The 25,756-nt window shown below is 42.7% G+C and overlaps 1 protein-coding gene across 7 annotated transcripts in view; it reads left to right on the top strand.

Annotated features, from left to right (window-relative positions):
- Sv2b (synaptic vesicle glycoprotein 2B) overlaps nucleotides 1-24,962 on the top strand; it is a 189,570-nt gene extending 164,608 nt beyond the window's left edge. For 6 of the 7 annotated variants that reach the window (XM_031387002.1, XM_031387003.1, XM_031387004.1 and 3 more), the window contains 5 exons: nucleotides 1,709-1,873; nucleotides 11,566-11,699; nucleotides 14,412-14,612; nucleotides 19,138-19,297; nucleotides 21,626-24,962. In XM_031387002.1, the coding sequence (XP_031242862.1) occupies nucleotides 1,709-1,873; nucleotides 11,566-11,699; nucleotides 14,412-14,612; nucleotides 19,138-19,297; nucleotides 21,626-21,809 (844 nt within the window). In that variant the 3' untranslated portion in view covers nucleotides 21,810-24,962. Of the gene's footprint in view, nucleotides 1-1,708; nucleotides 1,874-11,565; nucleotides 11,700-14,411; nucleotides 14,890-19,137; nucleotides 19,298-21,625 lie in introns of those variants that run through there. The other variant, XM_031387007.1, reaches the window with a different exon arrangement.
- The last annotated feature ends 794 nt before the right edge of the window (nucleotides 24,963-25,756 follow it).

Raw genomic sequence — 25,756 nt, 5'->3', positions numbered from 1 at the left:
TATATATATATATATATGTATATGTATATATGGAAACTGTTTCCCAAAGTCTGTATATGCAGGTGTTTCCTAAGGTTCGTGAATATATGTAGCTCTTTCCCAAGATCTATGTTTATATCCAGATGTTCCCATAGCCTATGTACATATGTAACTGTTATCCAAAGTCTATTTATATATGCAGATGCTTCGTTCTCCTTGTCTTATTCAAGGAAAAACACTCTGCATTTGCTTGTATTCAATGATATATTCTGAGTATCTATCCACACCAATCAACTAAGGTTTTAGTTTTCCTCCCTCCCTCCTTCTTTCCTTTTTTCCCTTGTTTTGAGATAGAGTTCATGTAACCCAGGAAGACTGGAAATTCACTATAAAGCTGATGCCTTCCTTGAATCACTGATCCTCCTGTCTCCTGCTCCATGCTGGGATTATCAGCATGTCCTAACGTATGTGGGCCTTTTTTCCTTCCTTGAAGAGGAATACTATGTCTGAGTAGTATCCCACACTACCTCATCCATCACTCATCATCACTCCTTTGCAAGACTTTCTGGGAGTTTCCAGATCTTTGCTGTTGGAAACAGTGCCACAGCGCCTAGACCGTGGGCTATGCAATTGCACCAGGAAATAAAGGATCCACAGCTTTTAGTGCAGAGATTCCTGAAACAATCTGTGGCCTGGTTGCACTGGGGCTGCTTTGTCAGTGAACTAGATTCCTGGAAGTGGCATTCAAGGGTCAAAAGAGATAAGCCATCAGAAATATTTTTAGGCCCCAGTAAGCTCTTCTCCACATGTGCTTTTCTTGCTATCAATAGAACAGAGCATCTTTGCTTTCAGTCTGATATCTGTTGCTTTGACTTAAGATCTTAGGGTTTGGGGTATAATTTATATCATTCAAAAAGAGAGCTTTTTAAAATAATGTTTATATTTCTATGTTTCATGTGTAAATGTGGTGTGTATATGTGTATTTCCCCCTTCTCTCCCCCTCTCTCCGTCTCTCTCTTTGTGTGTGTGTGCATGTGCTCATATGCACATAAGCCAGACACTGAAAGTTAGGTATCTCCCCAGATTATTGTTCCTACATTATTATTTACTGAGGCAGGGTGTCATTGAACCTGGATCTTGCTGACTTGGTTAGTCTAGCTAGCCAGCTTGCTCTGGGATTCCCTGTCTTCACCTCTCCAGGCCATCTTGTCTACCTATGATTTATCCTGGTGCTGGGGATCTGAATGCCACCCCTCAACCTTGCATAGTGAGCACTTTATCCACTGAGCTATGTGCTCAGCCCCTTCCTGTTTTCTGCCTTTCATCTACCCAGGTTGTCTAAGTGCTCCCAAGTCAGCGGTGATGGGCCTGTGGTCTTGGTTCTTACACTAGTGGGAATATCTTTAGCATGTCCCTTTTTACTACAGTTCTGGCTTTTGAGTTAAGATGTGTTTTCTATAGGTTGGAAAAGTGTCCACCAGTCCCTAATCTACTGGTAGTTTTTATTGTTGTTGTTGTTTAATAAGTGAGCTTTCAAGTGCATTTCAGAATATCATTTTCTTCTGTCTTTTAGATGTGTCAATGTGATGAATTTTGTATTCTATTCTCTAATAATGAACCAGATTACTACATTAATTGTGATCTACATTAAGTCATGGATGCAGATTCTACTGCTGAAAGAATAAGCCAGCCTGGAGGCTCCTTAGATTCTCTGCCTTCTCTCTTGCAGTTACTATGGCTTGACAGTGTGGTTCCCTGACATGATCCGGTACTTCCAGGATGAAGAGTATAAGTCTAAAATGAAGGTATTCTTTGGGGAGCATGTGCGTGGTGCCACCATCAACTTCACCATGGAAAACCAGATCCACCAACATGGGAAGCTCGTGAATGATAAGTAAGTGTGTGGCCATGGGCTTGCCTTGGATCTGGGTTCCAGTCACCGGGGGTTCCCTTGGAAGAGAGCATTGGGATGCTGAGAGTTCAATGTACTAAGGGTGAACTCCAAGGATATAGTGGCCTTCACAACCCACTCTGGCTGCTAGAGATACTATAGTCCCCTCATGGCTGAATCTGTATTGCACCAACCCCTCAGGTTCCCCTCCTGTCCTGATTTATAAGATGACGTGACATTTGGTGGAGGGTAAACAATGGGCCCGTCTTTCCTGAGAACTTCAATCTTTGATGAAAGGAAACAGAAAGCCACATTCCATCAGGTGCCACTAGGCAGAGCATGTCCTCTTTTGAGCTCGACTTGTGCTTAGCAAGCTCCTAGAGTGTGGCTGTCAACTGTGTGAGGGACCACAGGCTTTTCCACTGCACCGGGAAATAAAGGATCCACAGCTTTTAGTGCTGAGGTCTCTGAAAAACAATCTGTGGCCTGGTTGTTGAGTTTTTCCTCTGATTCTAGAAGCTTCTCTCTGCTATTATGAAACTACCTTTTGTTATTCTTCATATATTCTTCCTCAGAAGGTAGACCAGTATGTTCTTTGGTCAGTGGGAACCTTGTCCTTAGGGGAGAAACCAGTGGATTTTAGAAAAGTTCTGCCTAGGTCTTTGTGAGGTTGCTCAGTCCATTTGGCTCATCACCCTCCTTGCTGGACAAATAATGTGGATAGTTTAGACTGCTGAATTCCCTCTATGAGGCTGCCCCCTGGAGGTGAAGTAATGGATGGAGGCAGGACATTAGATAAGATAAGCTCCATGTCATCTTTTTCTTCAAGACAGCATGGGCCCCTTGAAGTTCCCCTCTGGAACTGGACCTAGTAAGGTCACTGAATTAAGTGGTGTGTGGGTGACCATAGAATTATGTGGGATTTCTGGAGATTGCTATGGCTTAGACACATCACTGACAATGTCATTAACTCCCTATTCACTACATTATCATAAAATTAGCACTGTCACGGGAGTACATAATGTCCCCTCTGAAGCCTATTGAATTCAAAATGTATCTGTCTTCATGGATGAAATTGAAACTACACCATGCTTGTCTTCTTGTGTTATGCTGCCACCTGGTGGCAAAGATGTAACAATACCTTTTCTTTCAAAGCCCCAAACTGTTGATCCTTAACATTCTTTGTGCCCTCTGTAACATCATGTCCATGCTGCTGCTTTAAAATGTAGATGAAAGTGACTTATTTTACTGACTAAAACACATGGAGGAAATGACTCTGTAGAAGGGCCTCAGACTTCCTCCATGTAATGTAAGTCCCATTGAAGGTCAATCCTCATCCTTCTGAGAAACCTAGTCCCATGGCCTCAAGAAGAAATCAAAGTGCCCAGATCAGTTTTTGCCCCACCCCAAGAGATCAGCCACTGGTGCACTTTATGGGACATGATGCCTCTCCACTCCAATATAGAGTTTGCCTCAGAGTTCATGATTTTTTTTCAAAGTGCTAGAAAGGCAAAGGATTAAATTAAAATTTAAACTCTTAGCCAAAATGCCAGGCTAGGTTAGCCTTACTAGTAATTAAAAGGAAGACTGGGCTCCCATCTGAGTGTGTATTACCTAAGTAGCTAACTAATTGATGTGCCCTTTGAAAGGAGACTGTCATTTGGCAGCACTGACTTGTGGATGGGTTAGTGGATGGGTTAGCCTAGGGAAGGATACCAGGGAGAGGTGCCCGATTCCTGTTTGTGAAAGTTTAGGACCTGGAAGTCATGACCTGATTTCCATTTTTCTTCCTAGCAGAAGGGAAGTCAAGGCTGTACTCTGAACCCTCGGGGTTGTGTCTGCAGTGGGACTGCATCTCCATTCACAGACATGACTTGCCATTGAGGAATAAAAAGGCTCTTTATTAAAAGTCATATGAAGTCAACAGGGCTTCCATTAAAGGTCAGCTGCGAGTAGAGGCTCGTGAGATTTACCTTTAAATAAGGTCCAGAGCATGGCTGGAAGCACAGAGAGCAGAGGGGGAAGGGAGAATCTGGCAATGAGCAGAGGCGGATCCCATGCCCCTTGTGAAAGGTCACCATACCACCAGGGCCCCTTTCAGTAGCACATTAAAAAAGATGTGGTTTTTAACACTAATTGTGGCTAATTTCAGTACAGCAAAGTCCCTTGCAAATGCCAACAGTAGGAGATGATCATAGGCAGTTGCTGGAATATACTGGGCTGTCCAGTCTCACAGCCTACATTTGAAGGTTACAGTTCAGATACAGAACACACATTTTAGATTATGTGGTAAAATTTCTCAGTACAATTTCTTGCTTTATGTGGGTCATGTGTACGTTTTTCTTGGTAGTCTTTCTGGGCATTTTGTATTTTTGATGGGCACTGAAAACAGGATTTCTTTCTCCCAATAAAAGGTTTGAACACATGACTGCAAATACCTAAGAACCCTGTTGGTTATTGGAGGCTTATTTTGTGCCTACCTGAGCTCCTAAGAGTTTTCTTCATTGTTGGTTCTGTAATCCTATCACCTTTGAAGAACTATTGCCTTCTTTTCTTCTTATGGTGGAATATTCTGTACTTTGAGAGACCAGGGAATAATGCAGACAACACTATTTGGGGTACTCAGCCTTATAAACCATAACCTCTAGGACATTAGCTTAGGTTTTAAGCCTTCATTTTGTTAATCCTGTTTCCTCCTGGTGAAGAGAAGCTGCTTGGAGTTGATCCCAGCACCTCTCACACGTGAAGCATGTACTTTCCCATAGAACAACAATTCTCAACCTGCGGTCCCTTTGGGGGTTGCATATTAGATATCCTACACATCAGATATTTACATTGCGATTCAGAACAGAAGCAAAGTTTCAGTTCTGAAGTATCAAGGATATAATTGTATGATGGGGGTTGGCACATGAGGAGCTGTATTAAGGGGTTGCAGCGTTAGGAAGGTTGAGAATGACGGCCCTAAGCTACGCTCTTCAGTCCTTGAGTTGAATTCTTGATACTATTCCTCTGTAGGAGATGATCCCCATTGTGAGAAGTTGGTGCTATACATTTGTGTATGCTTCTGTGTATTTTCCAGTATAATTCTATATCTGTAAGCACTGCACAGTTGTCTTCTGTATGTTTCAAGTTTCAGCTAAATATATAATATATATTAATTGTTATTACTATTGTTTTTCTGAGACAGAGCCTTGTGTAGGCCAGGCTGGTCTCAAACTTGCCTTGTAGCTGATGAGCTCTTGAATCCTTGTTCTTCCTGCTCCCCCCTCCTGCTGGGATTACAACTGTGTACCTCCATTCCTCGCTTTGCACCTGCTAGTGATTATACAACTTGCTTTGTGTTTAGGATCAAACTTTTCATTTATTCTGTGACAATTTCATAAATGTACAAAATAGATCCCAGGCACATTCATCTCCCTCCATCCCTTACCCCTCTGACTCCCACCAACACTCCCCTCCTTCCAAGTCTCAATTCTAGTTTCATGTCTTTTCATTTTGATTTTGTTTTTGCATGATGACTCACTGGGTTTAACCCGGGCATGTGCACAGAACTGTCCATGGGAGTGTGATCAATCACAGAGGCTACATCACTAAGGACAGTGCCTTTCTGTCACCTATGGCCATCAACTGCCTTCAGCTCCCATGGGGAGGGCTGGGCTTGTGGACCTCTTCTCTGTCTGGGTCCTTTCTTTGCAGGACCTATTCAGGTAGCTAAAGCTATGGTGATGGTTAACGTAGCTACACAACTCATTGTTTTTAACTTGAATTTCATTTCATGCATATGCTACTATCTATCTGTTCTCTTGGTGACCATTTAGGTGACAATTGTTCACCATTACAATAATGTTGCAAAATAATTATTCTTATGAAAAAGAGTTCTTCTTGTTAGTATAACTAAAGGTAAAATTCCTGAGTGGGAAGGGTCTTGCTTAGATATGTTCACATGAAAACTCTGCTTCCTCTAAGTGGTTCTCAACCAATGATTGCGAACCAACCTGTGGGTCTCAACCCCCTTGGGGTCAAATGACCTTTTCACAGGGGTCATAAGGCCATCAGAAAAACATATTTACATTATCATTCATAACAGAAGCAAAATTACATTTATGAAGTAGCAATGAAAATAATTTTATGGTTGGAGGTCACCACCACATAAGGAATTATATTAAAGGGGGGTTTGCAGCATTAGAAAGAGAACTACTGTTCCATATTTTAAATAAAATGTTTCTATGTACATGTTAAGTGTGTATGTGTGCATGTGTGTGAGATGTGTGTTGGGGGACATATGTGTGCCACGACCACTTGGTGGAGTTAGTTTTCTTCTCCCACTTTTATGTGGATTCTGGAGATTAAACACAGGTCCTTAAGTTGTATGGTAAGAGCCTTTACTCTCTGAGCCATCTCAATGGTTCCTGCTGCAGTTTTATCTGTCTGTCTGTCTGTCGGTTGGTCTATCTGATGTGATTTTAAAAATCTTCCTCCTTTCAATATTTTCTTCCTCCCTCCCCTCCAAGACAGTGTCTCACACTGCAGCCCTAGTTGTCTTGAGGTCACTATGATGTAGACCAGGGCAGCTTTGACCTCACAGATATCTGTGTTCCAAGTGCTAGCATTAAAGGCAAGGCCCTACACCTGACCTTTTATTTGTTGCTTATCTGTTTGTGTGTACGACGCTTCTTCCTTCTCTTTTTGTACTTCTTCCTTCTCTTTTTGTACTTCTTCTGGGACTTCCTTTGTGAACTTTTCAGGTTATTGTTTTGTTTTCATATTCTTTGGGACAATTATTCACCATTATCTCAAGTACTTCTGACAAATTCTGTTCCTTGTCTATCTTGAATTATGAATGCTACCTATATTAGACTGTCCTGTATTCCTTTTGTAGTTTTAGATATTCTTTTCTGTCTTTATTTTTTCTCTGTGTTTCCATTTTGGTAATCTCTTTTGAATTATGTATAATTTCAGCAACTCCTTTTTGTTATGACACATGTCCTGATGAGTCTATCAAATGCATTTTTTTCAAAAAGAATATTTTTCATTCATTTTTGACAATTTCCTATATGTGTATACTGAATTTTGATCATACCCAACTGTAATTTCCCCCATACTACCTCCTAGGCTCCCCTAATACTCCCCCTTTTCACCTTCGTCTCCCTCCTCCTCGCTTTTGTTACATAGTCCATTAAGTCAAAAGTGTTCCATGTATGTACATGGGTGTGGGACCATCCACCACAGCATGGATAGCCTATCAGCGGGCAGGGCATACTCCTGAAGGACAGCCTATCAGCGGGCGGGGCATACTCCTGAAGGACAGCCTATCAGCGGGCGGGGCATACTCCTGAAGGACAGCCTATCAGCGGGCAGGGCATACTCCTGAAGACAAATGACTCTCCCTCCTCCAGCAGCCAATTACCAACAGCTCCTTAGCTGCTGTACAGCCTCAAGAGCCTCTCTCACATCTATGCTGGCATATATCAGCTTGCTCTTGTGGCAGTAATCATGGCTGCTCTTAGTTCATGAGCGCAACGGCCCTGCCATGCCCCTTAGACAGCATTTCACGGCATTCTTCCAGATCCTCAAGCACTTACAGTCTTTCTGTCTGCTTGACTGCAGTTTTTTCTGAGCCTGGGTGGTGACTGGATAGTCTAGCCTCTGTCCTGGCAATAATGACAGTCAATTATAATCATCAACTCTTTCTGTAGAGTCAGTCTCATGATGGTGACACCATCAGTCCACAAAGATGAGGACTACATTGGTATGAGTCTGGTGTCCTTTTTATCCCTCAGTGGACAAAGCGTTGAGTCTGAGAGTGACTGAAATAGAGTATCCCAATAATGATTCTTTTCTAAAATTTATTATTTAACCTTGTTCTTTGACAATTTCACACATGCATAAATTGCAATGCATTCAGACCACTCTCCCCTCTGCCTTGTTTACCTCCCTCTCACCCCTGACAACCCTTCTTTACATGTTCACAAGTCTTTCTGCTGTGTTCGTCACTCACTGGTTTAACCAGGGATGCCCATATAATCACAGATTTGGAACTATCCACTGGAGCCTATTGGATTCAGGAAAGTTGTCATAATAATTTTGTCCCAGACTCCACATTGCTAATGGCTTCTCTTTCCTTAAAGGAATAAAAGATATGTTGTCTTTTGTTAACTCACTCCCCAACCTCATCATTGTACTTAGAGACAAGATCTCATTATAGATCCCAGGCTGTCCCCAAACCATAATACTCTGGGATTGAAGGTGGGTACCACTACATCTGGGTTTTTTGGTCTTGTTGCTTTCAGCCTACGAACCTTCCAAATGAGGAATCTTGAGATGACTCAGTGTATAAGTTAGTTATTGGAAGAGATGATTTATGGAGAGACTCATAAAATGGGTTGGTCTTTTCTCCTTTCATCTTTTTCCTTATAACGCTGGCTTTTTATAAGCCACTTGGAGACACATTTTAAGGTCTGCCTGTGTCAGATTCATTTTTGATTTTTGTCTCAGCTTTCTTAGCTACCCTTGGAAGAATATTAAAATACCTCTGAAGGCCATGTCATCAGCCCATTATTATATTAAAGAGAAGGGTATCTTAAGAGAGGCACTGAGACAAGAATAGCTGTCCTATGTAAATACATCTGGTGTACAATATTTGAAACCACAGGAATCTTTCTATATTAAAATGTCCCAATTAGTTTTCTGTTTCTCTCTTCTCCTTCCCTCTCCTACTCTCCCCATGTCTTTCCCCTCTGTGACACAGTCTTGAATAAGCCAAGCTGGCCACAGATTCCTACCTGAGGGTGACTTGAATTCCTGATTTTCCTGCCTGTGCCTCCCAAATGCTGGGATGCTGAGATGCTGGAATGCTGGGATGCTGGGATGTTGGGATGCTGGATTGCTGGGATGCTGAGATACTGGGATGCTGGGATGCTGGGATGCTGGGATGCTGGGATTATAGGCAAGTTCCACCTAATTCTTGCCCCCGGCCCCTGTCATAGGGTCTCACTCTGTAACTAAGGCTGGCCTCTAACTTATAACTATTCTCTTACTTCATTCAGCCTCCTTAGTGCTGGGTTGATAGGTATTAGCCTCCATGTCCCAGTTAGTTTTTCTATAGAAACTGGAAAGTTAATGACAGATTCTGTAAGCTTGAATTTAAATGTCCATCCAAATGGGTGCTTAAGAAAAATGATTCAAAGTTGTTGGGAACATAGCATGAAAGGCCTTGTGCCTACAGAGCTCCAGAGGAACTAGGAATTGTAAGCATGCAGGATTTAAAACCTTTTCTTCCACCCAGAAAACTGAGAATTGGAAGTGATTAATAGCCTGGTGATCTGTTTTATCTGTGGTCCAGGCCATATAGAGCTGTTACAAGCAGGGCTAAAGATAATGTAAATGACCCTCATAGTCAGGGGCTCCCTGAGCTCTCAAAACCAAGACCAGAAGGGGTTAGTAGCTCAAATGACCTTTATGCTATCTGTATGACGGAGACCGGGCCATATTTTCCCTGGGATGTTAACCTAGTACAGGTAGTTTTGATGCAATTATACTTCATCGTGCACCTGAGATTGTATCACACTAGGAAACTTTCAAATTATACTGTTTCAATTTGTTGGGAATAAACCACCTGGCATCAGACTTGATCTAGGTTGACAAAGTCAATCTGACCCCCGTTTTCACTCTCATTGGTATATGTTTCACTTCCAGGCCTACTGCGATCATCTGCAATCTCTCCTCCACAAAGTATTTTTATTTTCTAAACCAATAATTATAGCAAGCTTTAAAGTATAATAATCTGATTTCTGCCTGAGATGAGTATGACATATACATATATGTGTGCATGCATGCGTGTGTGTGTGTGTGTGTGTGTGTGTGTGTGTGTTTATGTGTGTGCTTGAGATGAGGTCTCACTATATATCCTAGGCTTACCTTGAACTGATGATCTTCCTGCCACAGGACTCCCAGTGCTGGTATCACAGGTGCTCACCACCATGTCCAGCAATGAGACTAAATGTTTAACAACAGTTTCCTATTTTATTCTGATGAAGTGGACAGTGGCTATCACTGTGACAATCACTTTTGGGGAGGGAGGTCCCTTTGCAGAAGCTAATGATGAGTGTCGCTAGGTTAGGCTCTGAGCAGTGCACAATGGAACATTGGCTGTTACACATGGCCAGAAAGTGCATCATCTTGGGTGCTGAAGAGGAGCAATGACCCTCAGCGCCCTGTGTTGCTCTGTCCCTGATTCCAGTATCTGTCAGTGGTCTACTTTGCTTAAAGCATCACATTTTTCCATCTCATAGATTGAAGGGTGGGGAACATGGCTTTTCTCTCTACTTACAAGAAGGGACGTAGTATCTGTGAGTACTAATACCATGCTCTGAAATGGTTAACTAAAGGCTGACTGTGCAAATGTATGAAGGAACAAGTGGCCTGTGATGGTTCACGAGTGAGAACTTATCTTCCAGCGTAGACCTCTGACCTGGCTACAGTGGAGGAGATAGACATGCTGAGAAGGAACTTTCTTTCATAGTTGACGGGGAGTCGGAGCTGTGCTAAGCGGCTTCCCAATGTGGCTGCACCTCATAACTATCTGGATGCTTTGCCCATTTATTATTAATGGGATGTTTTTAAGTGAAAACAAACAAAAACCAAAACAACAATAACAGCAACACCCATATATCCTTGGTCTAAAGTGAAAATTAAGCTGATCCAATTTCTATCCTTATTATACCAATTCCAGGTCCCACAATTACTTTTCATTTTGTGGTATAACTCTGAAGATGTATTTGAAAACATGTATCATATCCTATCAACTCTATATTATATTTTGATTTAATTTTTTACTTAATATATCAGTCCTTTCTTTTCTTCCTCCCTCCCATTCTACTTTCCCTCCTGGACAGAGGTCTGCTTGTAGCCCAGGCTCTCTAGGAACTCACTAGGTAGTCCCAAACTCAAGGCAATCCTCTTGTTTCAACCTCCCCATGAACTGAGGTTACAAGAGTGCCATCATACTTAGCTCATTTGGCATATCTTAAATATTGTTCCATAGGAATACATATAGATCTGCCTGTATAGTATCTGTCTGTTGTTTATCTAGCTTGCAGGTATGCACATATATATACCTGTAGTTGAATGTATGTAGCAATCTATTGCTATTATAGGCAATGTTGTTACGAAGACCAGCATGTATCTTTTTTAATATATGAGCAAATACATGTAAGATAATTTCTAGATCAAAGGAAATGTACAAGTTAAATTTTGTGAAACTATTCTCCCAAGAAACTGTGTTGATTACATTCTGTGCAGAACGGTGCTTATCTGTCCACATGCAGTTCTAGCCTGGAGATCTGCATGGGTTCAAGGCTCATGGGAAAGTGAGATGTTGGTGGTATCTCCATTTCATGCTTTCCACATTTCTGTCACTCTGATGGGAAGGCCCCTGGATTGGAATTTGGGAGCTATGCCGTGGACACAGGCTCTTCCATGCACACCTGGACCAGATGCTGTCTTCCACAGCCCCAGAGCCTATTGCCAGCAATAGAAACACAGCTGCAAAAATGGGGCAGTGGTCTGGCTTGCAATCATGTTCGGCAGCCTTTGCCACGCAGTTCTTGATTTTTGTCCTTCTGTGCTTTCCATCTGGTCACAAGCATTCTTCTTTCCCTGGGACACTTTACTTAAGGACTCTGTCTTCCTCACAGGTTCATAAAGATGTACTTTAAGCATGTCCTCTTTGAGGACACTTTCTTTGACAAATGCTATTTTGAAGATGTGACATCCACAGATACTTATTTCAAGAACTGCACCATCGAATCAACCACCTTCTACAACACAGGTAAGAAGAAGGGCATTCTGGGAGGAATGGGGGCTGGGGCTTTGAAGCAAAACCCATAGTCAGAGCTGAAGCAGGAGTGAAGGGATTCACGGCCATCAGTGTCAGCTTTAGTGGGAGAGAAATGGCTTCTACCCCTAGGGAGGGCATGCAATAGGTACCATTCTGGCATTTCCTTAGTCTATACCTCAGTTTTTTTCATCATTTAAGTTGAAGCAAAAATTCTGGCCAAATGTCCTCATCTGTATGAGACCGATGCTATACAACATTACAATTCATAAAATCAGCATTCTGGGAGGGCTGCGTTTTCCACCCTGGATTCATTCCTTGAGACAGTGCATAATCTAAAACTTGCACAATTAAAAACCAGTTATAAATCAAAAGGGAATTGTTACCTCTGTACAGATCAGTGCATAAGGCAAGACACAGGGAATGTTTTAGAATCACGCTGTTTCAGATTTTCAGGATTAAAATCAAAGCACAGAGCTCTACTGCTCCACCACTCTTGCTACTTGGAGTGTGCTCATCATGGCTTAATGACCTCTCAGCACAGCTGGGGCACGAGGGAGCTCCCTGAGTATTACCAGAGCCCTCCCCACCAGGGTCTCAGTGGAGAAATGCATTCTGATTATCCCTGCCTTAGAGCTGAGCAAACAGACTTAAGCAATTGATCGAGGCCACAGCTAGCAAGGAGATGGAGTTTGAATCCATTTCTCAATTACATGGTTCAAAAATCTCTTGGCGCTGGGCTTCTTGCTTCATGTTTTTGCTTCCTCCTTGTGGTCAACAGATAGTTTATACAACACCTTTTTCTCCTCATGTTCCCAGCCTCAGAAGTTTTACTATCTGGTCTCTAATAATCTGTTACTAGACATACCTTCCTGAATTTCATCTTAGCTTTGCCTTAAAAAAAGAACGGATTCCAGAAGTTCCATTGTCATTAAAAATGCTTTTATTCTTTCAAGTTCAAATGATGCCTCTTTCTTTGTATACTCAACACAGGTGTGCACCAGTGTTTGCAGTTGGGAAATGTCATTACTGGGAGAAGCAAAGGCCATAGTCAGGTGTTTGCTTTCAATTGTATGTGTGTGTGTGTGTGTGTGTGTGTGTATGTGTGTGTGCATGTGTGTGGGTGTGCATGTGTGCGTGTATGTGTGTGTCTGTGTGTGTGTGCATGTGTGTGGGTGTGCGTGTGCATGTGTGTGGGTGTGCATGTGTGCGTGTATGTGTGTGTCTGTGTGTGTGCACATATGGAAGCTAGAGATTGATACTGAGTAGCTTTCAATCACTTCACGTTACATTTTGAGACAGCATCTTTCACTGACCCTGGAGCTCCCTGACTCAGTTGGACTACCTGGACAGTAAGCCCTGGACATCCTCCTGTGGCCACTTTCCCAAATCTAGGATTATAGGATCATGCTACTATACTTGGGGCCTTCTTTTACACAGGGGGTTGGGGACCACAGGCTTCTGGGGCAGGCATGTTACCATCTGAGCCCAGCCCCTGTACACCTTTGGTTGTATAGGTAAGGTAGATGCTCAGGAAAGTAAGTGTTCATGATACAGTCAGCCATCCCAACCTCGATTTCCCTAGTTAGCATTCTTTCTAGTAGAAAAGTTGCTCTTTGATAGTGTTAGAAGATGTGAATTGTTTTCAGGGCAAGTAGTTTTTTTTTTCCTTTGAGAAAGTTTGGGGTTTTGAATAAGATACTGCCTGGGCTCTGAAGTAGACAGTTCAGGCTGGGCCTAATTCATGTGTATGTACAGTTTGTGTGTGTGTGTGTGGGGGGCTCTTGGGGGCCCATGCATGTCTCTTTGTATGCCAGAAGTCAAACCTGGGTGTTGGTCCTCAGTTGCTCTCCGCCTTGTGTTTTGAGGCAGGGTCTCTTACCTGGACACGAAGCTCTTCAGTCAGGCTAGACTGGCTGAGTGACGCATCTCAGCAATGTATTTGTTCCCATCTTTTCAGCACAGGGATTACAATCTTGTGCCACCATGCTCAGCATTTTATGTAGGTTCTGGGGATCAAACTCAGGCCTTCAACCTTTCTCAGATGGCACTTTACTATTTTGCCAGTCCCTAACCCCAATTCTTACATTCTTCTCTCTAAGATAGGTTACCTCAGAGGAGTGTCTCAGCCATTGCCTGGCCCCCTGGGTCACATTATTGGGACAGTCTGGATTGTCTGGGCCTGGGAAGATGGGTTTGGATAATGTGCTTACTACATACATGTGAGGACTGGAGTTCATATCCTCAGGAAGACTGAGCAGGTGTGGATGATGTGTGTAATCCCAGCACTAGAGTGGCAGAGACAGGCGGATCCCCAGGGCGAGTGAGCTAGCTAGACCAGCAGGGATAAGTGAGCTCCAGTTTCAGTGAAGGACCCTACCTCAATAGGTGAAATGGAGAGTGATTGAGAAGGATATCCAACAGCTTCAGGTCTCAATATGCATGTGTACACATGTATATGCCCCCACACATGTGAGCACACATGCACACATATACACCACACAAACATATACATGTAAAATTGTCTCTAAAATTGGAATTAGTCTCATTTCTCTTTGTTCTAGTCGCTTGATCAGATTATTACATTTTTGGACACATATCACTGTGACTTTTGAGGTCACACCATAAAGAGGAAATCTACGCGTCTGCTTTTCTTTACCCAGCTCCCATCTCCTCACATAAACCGAGGCTTCTTTCTCTCTTCAGACCTCTACAAACACAAGTTCATTGACTGTCGGTTTATCAATTCCACCTTTCTGGGGCAGAAGGAGGGCTGCCACATGGACTTTGAAGAGGACAATGATTTTCTGATTTACCTAGTGAGCTTCCTCGGCAGCCTGTCTGTCTTGCCTGGGAACATAATTTCTGCCCTGCTCATGGACAGAATCGGAAGACTCAAGATGATTGGTAAGTTGCTCATGATGGAACATTTGGGTATCCTGGCCACAACAGCTTGTTTCCTTCTCTTAAAGAAGTGTTGCACGTGGTAATGCAGTATCTGCTGTGTCAAACCAAGGAGGTACACTTACAGAGCCCCAGGGCTTCATATAAAGGCTTCGAGCCCAGGGAAGGGGCTCTTCATCACGTCTAGAGTGTTCTATTAGCACTCTCATAATGATGGTAACGGATCTACCATACCTGCTTCATAGCATTATGATGGCAAATATATATTATTTAATGATAGTTTGATGGGTTAAGGCCAATCATATTATTTTTTCTTATTTGATAGCGACTTTCTGTTGTTTAATAGTGAACGTGAGAGGGGCTAGAAGACTTGATAAAATTCTATGATGTGTGTACAAAATCATGAACGAATAGGTGAATAAATAAAAAAATATTTTAAATTGAAGATAATTAGCTTAGTCTTTGTTGGACAGACTCTTGTCAATATCTTTGCACATACAGCCACTTGATTTTAAACATATGTCTTTCTCTGGGTTTTGGTTTCCTAATAATAGGAGGAATAATAACTGGGAGAATTTTGTGAGGGTTAAATATAGTATAGCCTAAATATCTTATAACACTCAGTGTGTTGTAGGTTCTTGGAGTGGCAGCTATATTCACATCTGCCTTGCCTCCTTCCAGCAGAACGTGCACCACTGGATACTGAAACACAGCATTGCGAGGAGTCAATAGAAGTGAAATGTGTACATGAGGGTCAGTGAGAGTGCTCTAAATGTGAGCCAAGAGCAGTGCCAAGAAACTAGGAGGGAGGCACATTAATAAAGAAGCCATTAAAGATCTGCCTTCAGGATGTTGTTGATTGAGGAAATGAATACTAAATTTTCCAGTGTTAGAACACAAAGGGAAACAAAATCAATCACATTGTCATTTTATTGGAGAAGAAAAAACAAGTCAAGTTTTGGTGGGAAGAAACCTTCTTTGGCATGTGGATTGTACTTGATATTATTACTGTAACTAGGAAATGAATATTCAGAATGATGAACACAAGATGTGCCTGTGATCTTGGCTCTGGTACCTTATTAGAAAGATGGGAAATTGTCTCATGGGTACTGCAGACTGAGCTGCTTCTGTTAGGGCAAAGTGTCCTTGTCAGGAAACTCTTGAGTGATACAGACACACACACACACACACACACACACACACACACAGAGAGAGAGAGAGAGAGAGAGAGAGAGAGAGAGAGAGAGAGAGAGAGAGAGAGCGTTCAGTCTCTGCACCCCTAATCTTTACAGAAAGTCTCTGGGTCTTTCTGGAAATGTTGGAATGTTGAGCCGCTATAATATCCTCAGTTCATAATGAGCACTAGATGCTCCGTGAAGCTCCCCTTCCACCATGTCACCATGGGATGGAGAGACCTGCTCTGAAGCAGCTTTGTCTGTGCCCCTCAGAGCAGCCTGGCTGTTACAGCTTTGTCCTGATACTCCTCAGGTCTCTCTTCTGGGAGAAGTCATTTCTTGTTAAGGGCAGAGTAGAAGTTTTCATAATGAAGCTGTTAGTTACACACTCATTTATTCATTTAATAAACACTTATTTATACAGTCCTTACTGTGCACCAGACTGTGGAGGAAGCTGTGGGAATATAACAGTAATTGAGACCATCAACATCCTCATGTTTAAAGAACCAAAGATGGATTGAGAGAGACAGACACACACTAGAGATTTCATTTAACTAGCAATGGGATCCTTGTCCGCCAGGCTGTGTTCCAAGCATTTTGTAAACTCCACGGGGTGGGTATTATTGATATTAACATTTTACAGATTGGAAAATGAGACACTGCAGGAGTGGGTAAAGGACCTTTTCAGATCCATGCAGATAGAAAGTGGTGAAGCTTGAACTTGAACTCAGACCTTTTAATTAGAAGAGGAATCGTGATTATGAAAATGAAGGGGCAGTGGACCATGTACATCTATTGTAGGAGCAATTAACACAGACTTGAGGAAGCTCCTTGGCCATAGCATAATTTGACAATGGTGTTTTATTAGTCAGAATTTATTAGCTAAGCCTCACATTGGTCTCTCGGAGCAGAGCATGTGTTTGGAGGGAGTTGCTCTCAGGACTCTTATGCCAGTTTCCTTCCCCTGTACTTCCCTCCTGGCTGTTAGAAAGAGCTTCGAGTGTCTGCTTACAGCCATGCCCCTTTGAAGAGGAGGTGGTATCTGGGTGGATAGTAATCATTCCCTAGCTCCTTAGCCAGGCTTACACTTCCCACAGCTCTTACAGCCCCGAGTCCCTGTGTTATTCCAGGGTGAGATCCCATCAGGAAGGCATTTCTTGATAGAGTCAGAAAAGCATTTGCATTCCAGGCAAGGAGGATGCTTGTTCCCATTGCCCTGATGGTGGTGGGAAGCTCAGCCACTTATTTACTGGGACTCGGTGCTTTGGCTTTCTTTCCTTTGTCCCCATCCCCACATGATTCCAGACCCTTTCAGGCCTGCAGCCTACTCAGTCATGACCAGAACCAACCCAAGACTTCCCAAGCTCTCCTGGGTGGACTTCTTGGGTTTGGAAAGGGTTTGCTATAGCTGTTTTTAAAATGGGGTCTCAGACGTCGGATATAGCTGTCTCCTGAGGGGCTCTACCAGTGCCTGACAAATACAGAGGTGGATGCTCTCAGCCAACCATTGAACTGAGCACAGGGTCCCCAATGAAGGAACTAGAGAAAGGACTCAAGGAGCTGAAGGGGTTTGCAGCCCCATAGGAGGAACAACAATATGAACTAATCAGTACCCCCAGAGCCCCCAGGGACTAAACCACCAAGCAAAGAGTACACATAGAGGGACCCATGGCTCCAGCTGAATATGTAGCATAGGATAGCCTTGTCAGTTATCAATGGGAGGAGAGGCCCTTGGTCCTGTGAAGTCTCTATGCCCCAGTGTAGGGGTATGCCAGGGCCAGGAAGCAGGAGTGGGTGTGTTGATGAGCAGGGGGAGAGGGGAGGGGATAGGAGGTTTTCAGTGGGGGAACCAGGAAAGGGGATAACATTTGATATGTAAATAAAGAATATATCTAATAACACAGAATATCTAATAAAACAAAACAAAACAAAAAATAAAATGGGGTCTCTTATTACCATCTCTGCCAGTGGGATTCCTAGTCAGAGAGTTTACCCTGAAGGCTATAGTGAAAAAAACATTGTTGATGGACAGTTTATACATGTGGCCAAGGATGGGACAAATGATGGAGGCAAGACTCTCAGATACTGGCAAAAGTGGGAGGCAGCTGTCATCCTATGGTGTCAGGAACCAGGGGAGAAAACAGTATTCCCAGAGCCCAGTGGGGTCTCAAACAGTAGTGGAAGAATAACCTGGAAGGAGCTGTGGTCCTGGAGGGACCTAGCCATTGCCAAAGATGGAGCTTCTAAAATGGGAGGGTGGTCACTGAGCAGTCCCAGCCCTCTCTTCCCATCATAGCGATAATAGTTCCCAGCTTCTCAGGGGGTTGCAGAAGGTTCTGTGAGGGCAGCGAGATCTCTGTGGTGGAGATGAGGATGTATTAGTCCTATTTCTGTTGCTATGACAAACGCCCCAGACTTTACACTTAGAAGGAAGACGTATTTATTTTCCTGACTTGAGAGATTTTGGTTCACGGCCTTTTGCCTCCGTTGTTTCAGTGTTTGTGTTGAGGCAGAAATCATGGCAGGGAGAATGGGACAGTACAAAGCTGCTCACCTCATGGTGGCCTACTTTTATTAAAAAGCTCTTCCCTCAGACACTATTAAATGATGAATCCACAAATGATTAATCCATTCATGAGGCCAGAGGCCCCCAGAGGCTCTACTTCTGAGTATGGCTGCCTTGTGGATAACCCTTCATCCAACATACATGTTTTGGGGAGGCATTTAAAATTCAAACCAGATCAGGTCATAGGTGGAGAAGCAGAAGAACTGCCCTTCTGGAATTTTCCCTTTGTAGCCCACACACAAATGTGTTCACATTGGAATATAAGCTATATGAGCTCTGATTCTTAATTTATATTTTACTTTTCTTTAAAAAAGCAGTTAAACCTTAATATCTTAAATTTGAGTTGTATATAAATGTCTATCCACTCTTTTTTGCTTGTTTGTTTTGTTTTGTTTTGTTTTTCAAGACATGGTTTCTCTGTATATCCCTGGCTGTCCTGGAACTCACTCTGTAGACCAGGCTGGCCTAGAACTCAGAAATCCGCCTGCCTCTGCCTCCTAAGTGCTGGGATTAAAGGAGTGCACCACCACTACCCAGTGTATACCCACTCTTTCCATGTGTACATGTCAATATTTACTTTTCCATTGTATATACTTGCATTTAAAATATGTATGAGTTTATTTGTTCCATTTGTGCTCTTCCCAAGTGGAAGTTGGACCTAGTAACTCAAGTGACATGTTACTTCAGCTGAGCCCTTGAGATTGGGGCATGGGCAAATCCTCTGGGGAGCAGACTCCAGGACACCACAGGCTTTCTGTTTCTTTCCACCTTCGTCTTGTCTCCACAGGTGGCTCCATGCTCATCTCTGCAGTCTGCTGCTTCTTCCTGTTTTTTGGCAACAGTGAGTCTGCAATGATTGGCTGGCAATGCCTGTTCTGTGGGACCAGCATCGCAGCCTGGAATGCTCTGGATGTGATCACAGTGGAGCTGTATCCCACCAACCAGAGGTCAGTTCTTCCCTGGGGTTTTCCTCTAGAACTTGCTTGAATTGCTTTGCTCAGAAGCCCACCTCCTGCTGAATCTTGGACCACACATGGTCTTGCCCTTCTTGGAGTCCGTGTTCCAAATGTCTCCTGGGCATCTTACTTTCTCTTCAGGACGATGAGAGCAGCCTGGGCCTGGGTAGGGTTGGGTTTGATAGGATTGAGTGAGTGAAAAGAACCAGAGGATAAGAGCAAGCTGTCTCACCGGGGGTGTAAGAGTGACTAGAGCCTTCTGTATCATGCAATCCTCATGTCAACTGAGCCCAAGCCTGCCAATAGGAACTAAGGAGAAAACCTGAAGATTTGGAACTACATGGATGGGGTGGGGCTCAACAGGGAGGAAGAGAAGGTGGATGGAGGCAGAGTGGTCTGGGGATGCCAGGGTTTACTCTTTGTTTAAAAGCAGTAGGTTAAGATTACCCAGTAGGTATTTCTCTACATGAAGGGGATATTGAACTATATGTACAGTGGGTAAGTGCTCATGAGGAATGGACATGGTATGGAGGATGGGTAAACTGAGTTCTGAAAAGTATTTAGTGATATTCCCAAAGCCAATGACAGAGCTTCTGGGCTTTGGTTGGCTAGTGTACCTTGTTTGAGGCCTCTTTTCTGAGTCAAAGAATGCTAACTTTTACAAATAGTATGGAACAGGATAGTGGTGATTGTTGAATGAGGTATGGTTTTACAGGTAGGAAATTTAGGAAAGTGAAATGAAGAGACACTTAGAAACAATAGGTCATCAGGAAAAAAAAAAAGGAAATGACCTTAGAACGTCTACATGTTAGCCATATCAAAAAATGTTAAAATGCAATTGAAATAATCTGATAATAGCAGAAATGATAAAATATCTACAAACCAACCTGAAACATGAGTAAAACCATAAATATCTGCTACAATATAAAAGAAGAAATTAAAAAAGAAACCAAGACATGCGTCATTGTGGACATGATAGTTTACTCTTATAAAAATGTCAAGTTTCCTTTAATTCTTCCCAATTACAATAGTCCATTCAAAATTCAGTGAGGCTTCCCCTCCCCCAGAATGTTGGAAAATCATTTTAAATTTTATTTAGAAAAGGAAGCATATGGAAATAGAAAACGACAAAGCAAACACAGACTGGCTAGGGTTGGGGCTGGAGCTTATAAGCCAACCATGCTGCTCAGGTATAGAGAACAGAACCCAATCTCTAACCGCAAATATATGCCAACATTTTAAACTTTTGATATAAAAAAGAAATGTTTTAACTGCAGCCCAGGGATGGTCACCTTGAGAATACTGTCCCTATATACCAGTGGTTCTCAACTTTCGTAACACTGTGACCCTTCGATATAGTTCCTCATGTTGTGGTGACCCCCAACCATAAAATTACTTTCATTTTTAATTTACAACTGTAATTTTGCTACTGTTATGAATTGTAATATAAACATCTGTGTTTTCTGATGGTTTTAGGTGACCCTTATGAAAGGGTCCTGTGACTCCTATAGAGTGAGAAATGCTGCTCTATACAGTCGTGCGTATAGTCGTGCTCTGTACAGGACAGGCTGTGTGGTTCATGAAGTTTATCACTGATGTGTAATCTAGGGATAATAACTGGTACTGGATTCTGCTATGGATGGCAGAAACTCCAAACAAGCATGGGAGGTTTGACATTGCAAAGACTCTTCATTGGCAGCCTGAGTGGAAGTTTTAGTTTCCTATGTTTTTATCCTCCCTTGCCTGAACCCCACCACGGACCATCTCTGTGGCAGGAGGTAAGACAAAGGGGAAAAAAATAAAGGAAGAGAGAGTAGAAGTCTGCTCATAACCTCTCTCAGGGAATTTCTCAAGTACATTTCTGCCTCATTGGCTGAAACTAAGTCACACTCACACAGCCAGCAGCAAGGGACTCTGGGAAATGTAGTCTTACACTTGGGAACCTGCATTGCAGGGTGAACTAGCAGTCTTTACCACAAGAGAGTGTGCTCACACTTTATTTTGCATGCAGCTTTCTTTTTTTGATATTTTTCTGTAAGCAAGTACCACTTGTAGCTATTTTAATTAGAGGCAGTCTTGGGAAGATAAAGAAGTTTGAAGGCAATCCAAAATGTTAAGAGTAGCCATTATCCCTACATATATCCCTATATCTTTATTTCATTCAGTATTTCCAGGATTGGCTAAAGTGAAAATGTCTTTATATTTAGATAAGAAGCTCAGTCCCCCAGCTCCTCCACTTACAATAAGGAAAGAATATGCTGCCACTCATCTAGCCAGGCCCAGAATTTCAGAATCCTTTCCTGTCCTCTCCTTTTGCAGGGCCACGGCCTTTGGCATCCTCAATGGACTGTGCAAATTTGGCGCCATCCTGGGAAACACTATCTTCGCTTCTTTTGTTGGGATAACCAAAGTGGTCCCTATCCTTCTGGCTGCTGCTTCTCTGGTTGGTGGTGGCCTGATTGCCCTTCGATTGCCAGAGACCCGAGAGCAAGTTCTGATGTGAACAACCCACCCGGAAAAGGCAGATGGGAAGAACTTTTTCAGGACACTCCAGCACAGTCACACCTCCTGCCTCTCACTGTCCACAGGATACCACGGACAGCTCAGAAGGAGAAATGGACTTTGTGATCCCTAGTTTAGGACCCACTTCAGTTGTTTATGCATTTCTTAACTCAGGTGATTGATTAGGGGTCGCTCAGATCATCCTTAGGATCCCAGAGCTGTGTGCTTAGCTTCAGGTCTCTTGACTCAAGGCAGGGGGAGGATGCTCCAGTAAACAAACACAATAAGCAAGGAGTATATGCTTCTCTAAATGAGGTGCAAAAAATTATTTGCATTTCATACTGAAGTTAAGGACCAGAAACACTTAAGCTCCGCCTTGTAGCTTCTCGGAGCCCAGTGATCTAGCAGATTGCCATAGCTGGGAGTGGGGTCAACACATCCTGGGCTCAGAGAACAGACTACATATTTGTAGGATTATATTTTCCCTTTGAAAACTGGCACAGTAGTATTGAAGATACTCTGATAAAGAAAAACCCGATATTTAAGCAAAATGTATATAGACTGACTTTTCTTCCCAAGCATCCTGAACTTTGCACAACAAAGAGGTGATACATTAAGAATGATATTTATTATGGTTTTGCTCTAGTCAGAGAAACTTGAGGATGGGTATTATGTAAACTAAGTTTGTATATAAAAGTTTTGAGGTTTCCCCCTCACAAATGGTAGCTGCTAACATTGCCAACATTTTAGTCATATTTGGGGAGAACTCTTCATTCGAGGTCTCAGGAAACTTGGTGCAAATGGGTGACCTGTTAAGACTATTTCAATGCTTGCTGTCAGGAGGACGCACTTGGCAGGCCACATGCCATTTCCTTTACCTGGGAACTTTTGTTCAACTTGGTAGGGCATTTACTTTTCTCTCCTCTGTTGGTCTTTCGTGAAACTCAGGTCCTTAGGTCGTTTGATGCTGTTTACCCAGAAAGAACAGGAAGACAGTATTTTTTTATTTTTATTTTTTTAAATGGCTGCTTGCACTCTTTTTTTTTTTCGAGAAAAAAAAAAAAAACCACAGGTAACTGACTAAGGTTGGGGAAATGTAACCACAGTTCTTCAAAATGTGAGTCTTCCTGTTTGATTTCAAAGGAAAACACAATGTACATTTATTACAGCGTTTAGGACCTTTGAGAAACTTATGCTCTGTGTGCTGGCTCAGGGCTTTTGAAACAGGTCATTAGCATGCACATTAGGAAGTAGAAGGCATGAGATACATTCAGTTCTTCATTGCTCCAAGAAAGCTTTTCCTGAGATCCAGGTGGGAACTTGAATGTGGAAATGGAAGGGGAGAGGGAGTCGGGGCACGCTGCTCTGGCAGGTGTGAGCAGTCTGGAGGCCATGCCGAGGGAGCGGCTTTTGTTCATCAGTACCCTCTGCAATGGCAGAGATAGGAAGCTAGGAGTTCCTGCCAGGTGAGCTGCTCTTGCCTGGGCCAGGGGAGCTTCTGACTTTAAGAACTGGTTTGTTCACATTATTTGCAGCACACACAAGAGCTGTGAAGTGCTAACCTTCGCGTATTAGAAACCTCCCCAAATCCAGACCAAACTAATGGCTACGATGAGTGTTTTCTCGGTTTTGTGGAAGTGCTTAGATCCCAGAATAGATCAAGCCATCTTTCCCTAGTCCTCTGGAATATAAGTCAGCAGCATGAAACAGTGAAATTTTTGAGACCTTCCCATCTTCAAGTGTGGCTAACATGTTTACTCTGCTTCTCTGGCCCCTGCCGCTTTATTTACACCACCGTTACTTTCTGTACAGGGAAGGAAGATGCATCCAGTCTGATGTGATACCCTGATTCCCCCAAATATAAATATATATAAACATACAGAATGTATTAATGCTTCTCTTGATGTTTTGTAGAAATTAACTGACAAAGCTCTGTTGATAACGAGAAACTTTCTGTAATATAGCTGTAATGTCTTTTTCCATTTTCTTGTGATATGGAATGCATTGGCTAGGATCATGAGAGAATTGTATAAATCTGTGGTTATGTATCCCTCATAACAGTATTCTTTAATGGGATAACAGACCTCAGTGCACAGCTACCACTCAAGAAATGTACAAGACAGTTAGAATCCACATTTACAGCCAGATATATCTTGTAAACTTAAAATCTGGTTAATTTTTTAAGCATAGGAGTGGCTGCAGCCATTTTAGGTTAACTGTACTTGGTTTCTAAGCTCTGTCTTCTCTCCATTACATTTATGGCTCCTTAAACTGACTGCCTAACCAACCAAGGGCACTTCCCATCCATCCATCACATGGGTTGTGAGAGGGATGCAGCTATGGTCTGTAGCCTCTCTCTTGAAGGATTATCTGGCCATGGTGCCTGAGTGCTTCATAATTTGCTGTCATTCCTGGTGAGACAAGTGTGTCTTTAAAAACAGTCCCTTTGGCAGGTCACTGGGGTATAATGTACAACATTCTGAGCCATCCATTTTTTCTTTCTCTCTTTTCTTCCACCTCCCGCCCCCGAGGGACTCCCAGTGGCATCTATAGAGGACTAAAGAGAAGAGCTGTTTCCTCATTGAGCAAGACTGTTCACAGTTCATGGTGTATTTTATGATGGCTTGTTTGGGAGTTGATACTTTGAACAGTCTCAACTGTGTTGTGGGATCTCTTGATGCTGATTTTTGATCTTTTGTTTTATTAAAACTAATTAGTGAAAGAGGTGTCCTGGTTCTGAAATTTGTAGCACGTGAGCTTGAGATTATGTAATAATCCACTCTTTGGGTTCCCTGGCTATTGGCTCATGACAAAACAATGAAAATAAACACGAGTGAATCTCTAGGCACCGAGGTTAGAGATCACGTTACCCCTCACTCATGTCTCTTCTGCATTCCTAAAGTGATGGAATCCCTTCTATAACTCTTTTATTCTTTCATACATAGACTTCGAATGATGTGGCCCAGGTACCATGTGCTACGACTGTATAGTAAGGCCTAGGATGATGCTGTCTCTTTTTGTGGACTAAACCTTCTAGTTGAACCGGGCTCTTTCAAATTTGCTCTATTGAAGGCCCCTCTCAGTTATAAACATGAACATCTTTGCTTTTCTTTGATGTAGAGCATGCTGGGAAATATATTTGCTGGATACATAACCATTATTTCTTCAATGTGGAGTTCTTGGTGCTAAAAGAAAATAGATCAATGAATAATTCTTAAAATTTTCTTGTTCATTAGAACCACCTGGAATAGAGTCTGGGGCAATGTCTGGCAGTGAGGTGCTTACTCGACAAGCATGAGGTCCTAGGTTCTATCCCCAGGACCCAACTTAGCTGGATGAAGTGGTTTGCTAATAATCCCACTACTAGGAGATGGAGACAGGAGGATCCGTGGTATTGATGGTCAGCCAACCTAGTCTAGTTGTGAAGTTTCTGGTGATGAAGAGACTCACATCAAGGAAGAGGGGAACAGTCCTTAAAGAGTGACATCAGAGGTTGTCCTCTGTGCATATGCACACTCAAGTGCAGGTGCACCCCCACAGACACCAACATGAATCTGAGTGTACTGCTTGGCCCTATCCCCAGAGACTCTGACTTAGCATGGATGGGGTTGGTATGAGAATTAGTATTTTCAACAAACTTTTACACTGCATGGTTGGTATGAGTTCCCCAGATCATATTTGGAGAAGCACAGACAACCTACCTGTACTTAGGTACTTTGATTTGTTGGGGTGGGGGTGGGACAGCAGAGTTCTTTTGTTTCAGTATCAGCTCGGCCAGAATCTCACTCAAACCCGTGAGAAATAAGAACCTTAAAAAACACATTTCAAAGGTATTGACTAGTGGCAGACATCAAAAGCTCGGTGGTGTCAGTGCTGACCTTTTCTTTCTTTCTTTTTTTTAACATTTAAAAACATATTTTAATTAAATAGAATTGAATCACATTCTTG

The sequence above is a fragment of the Mastomys coucha genome, unplaced genomic scaffold (assembly GCF_008632895.1).
Source record: "Mastomys coucha isolate ucsf_1 unplaced genomic scaffold, UCSF_Mcou_1 pScaffold21, whole genome shotgun sequence".
In the NCBI taxonomy this organism is placed as follows: Eukaryota; Metazoa; Chordata; class Mammalia; order Rodentia; family Muridae; genus Mastomys; species Mastomys coucha.
This window is presented reverse-complemented; position numbering and strand designations above follow the sequence as displayed.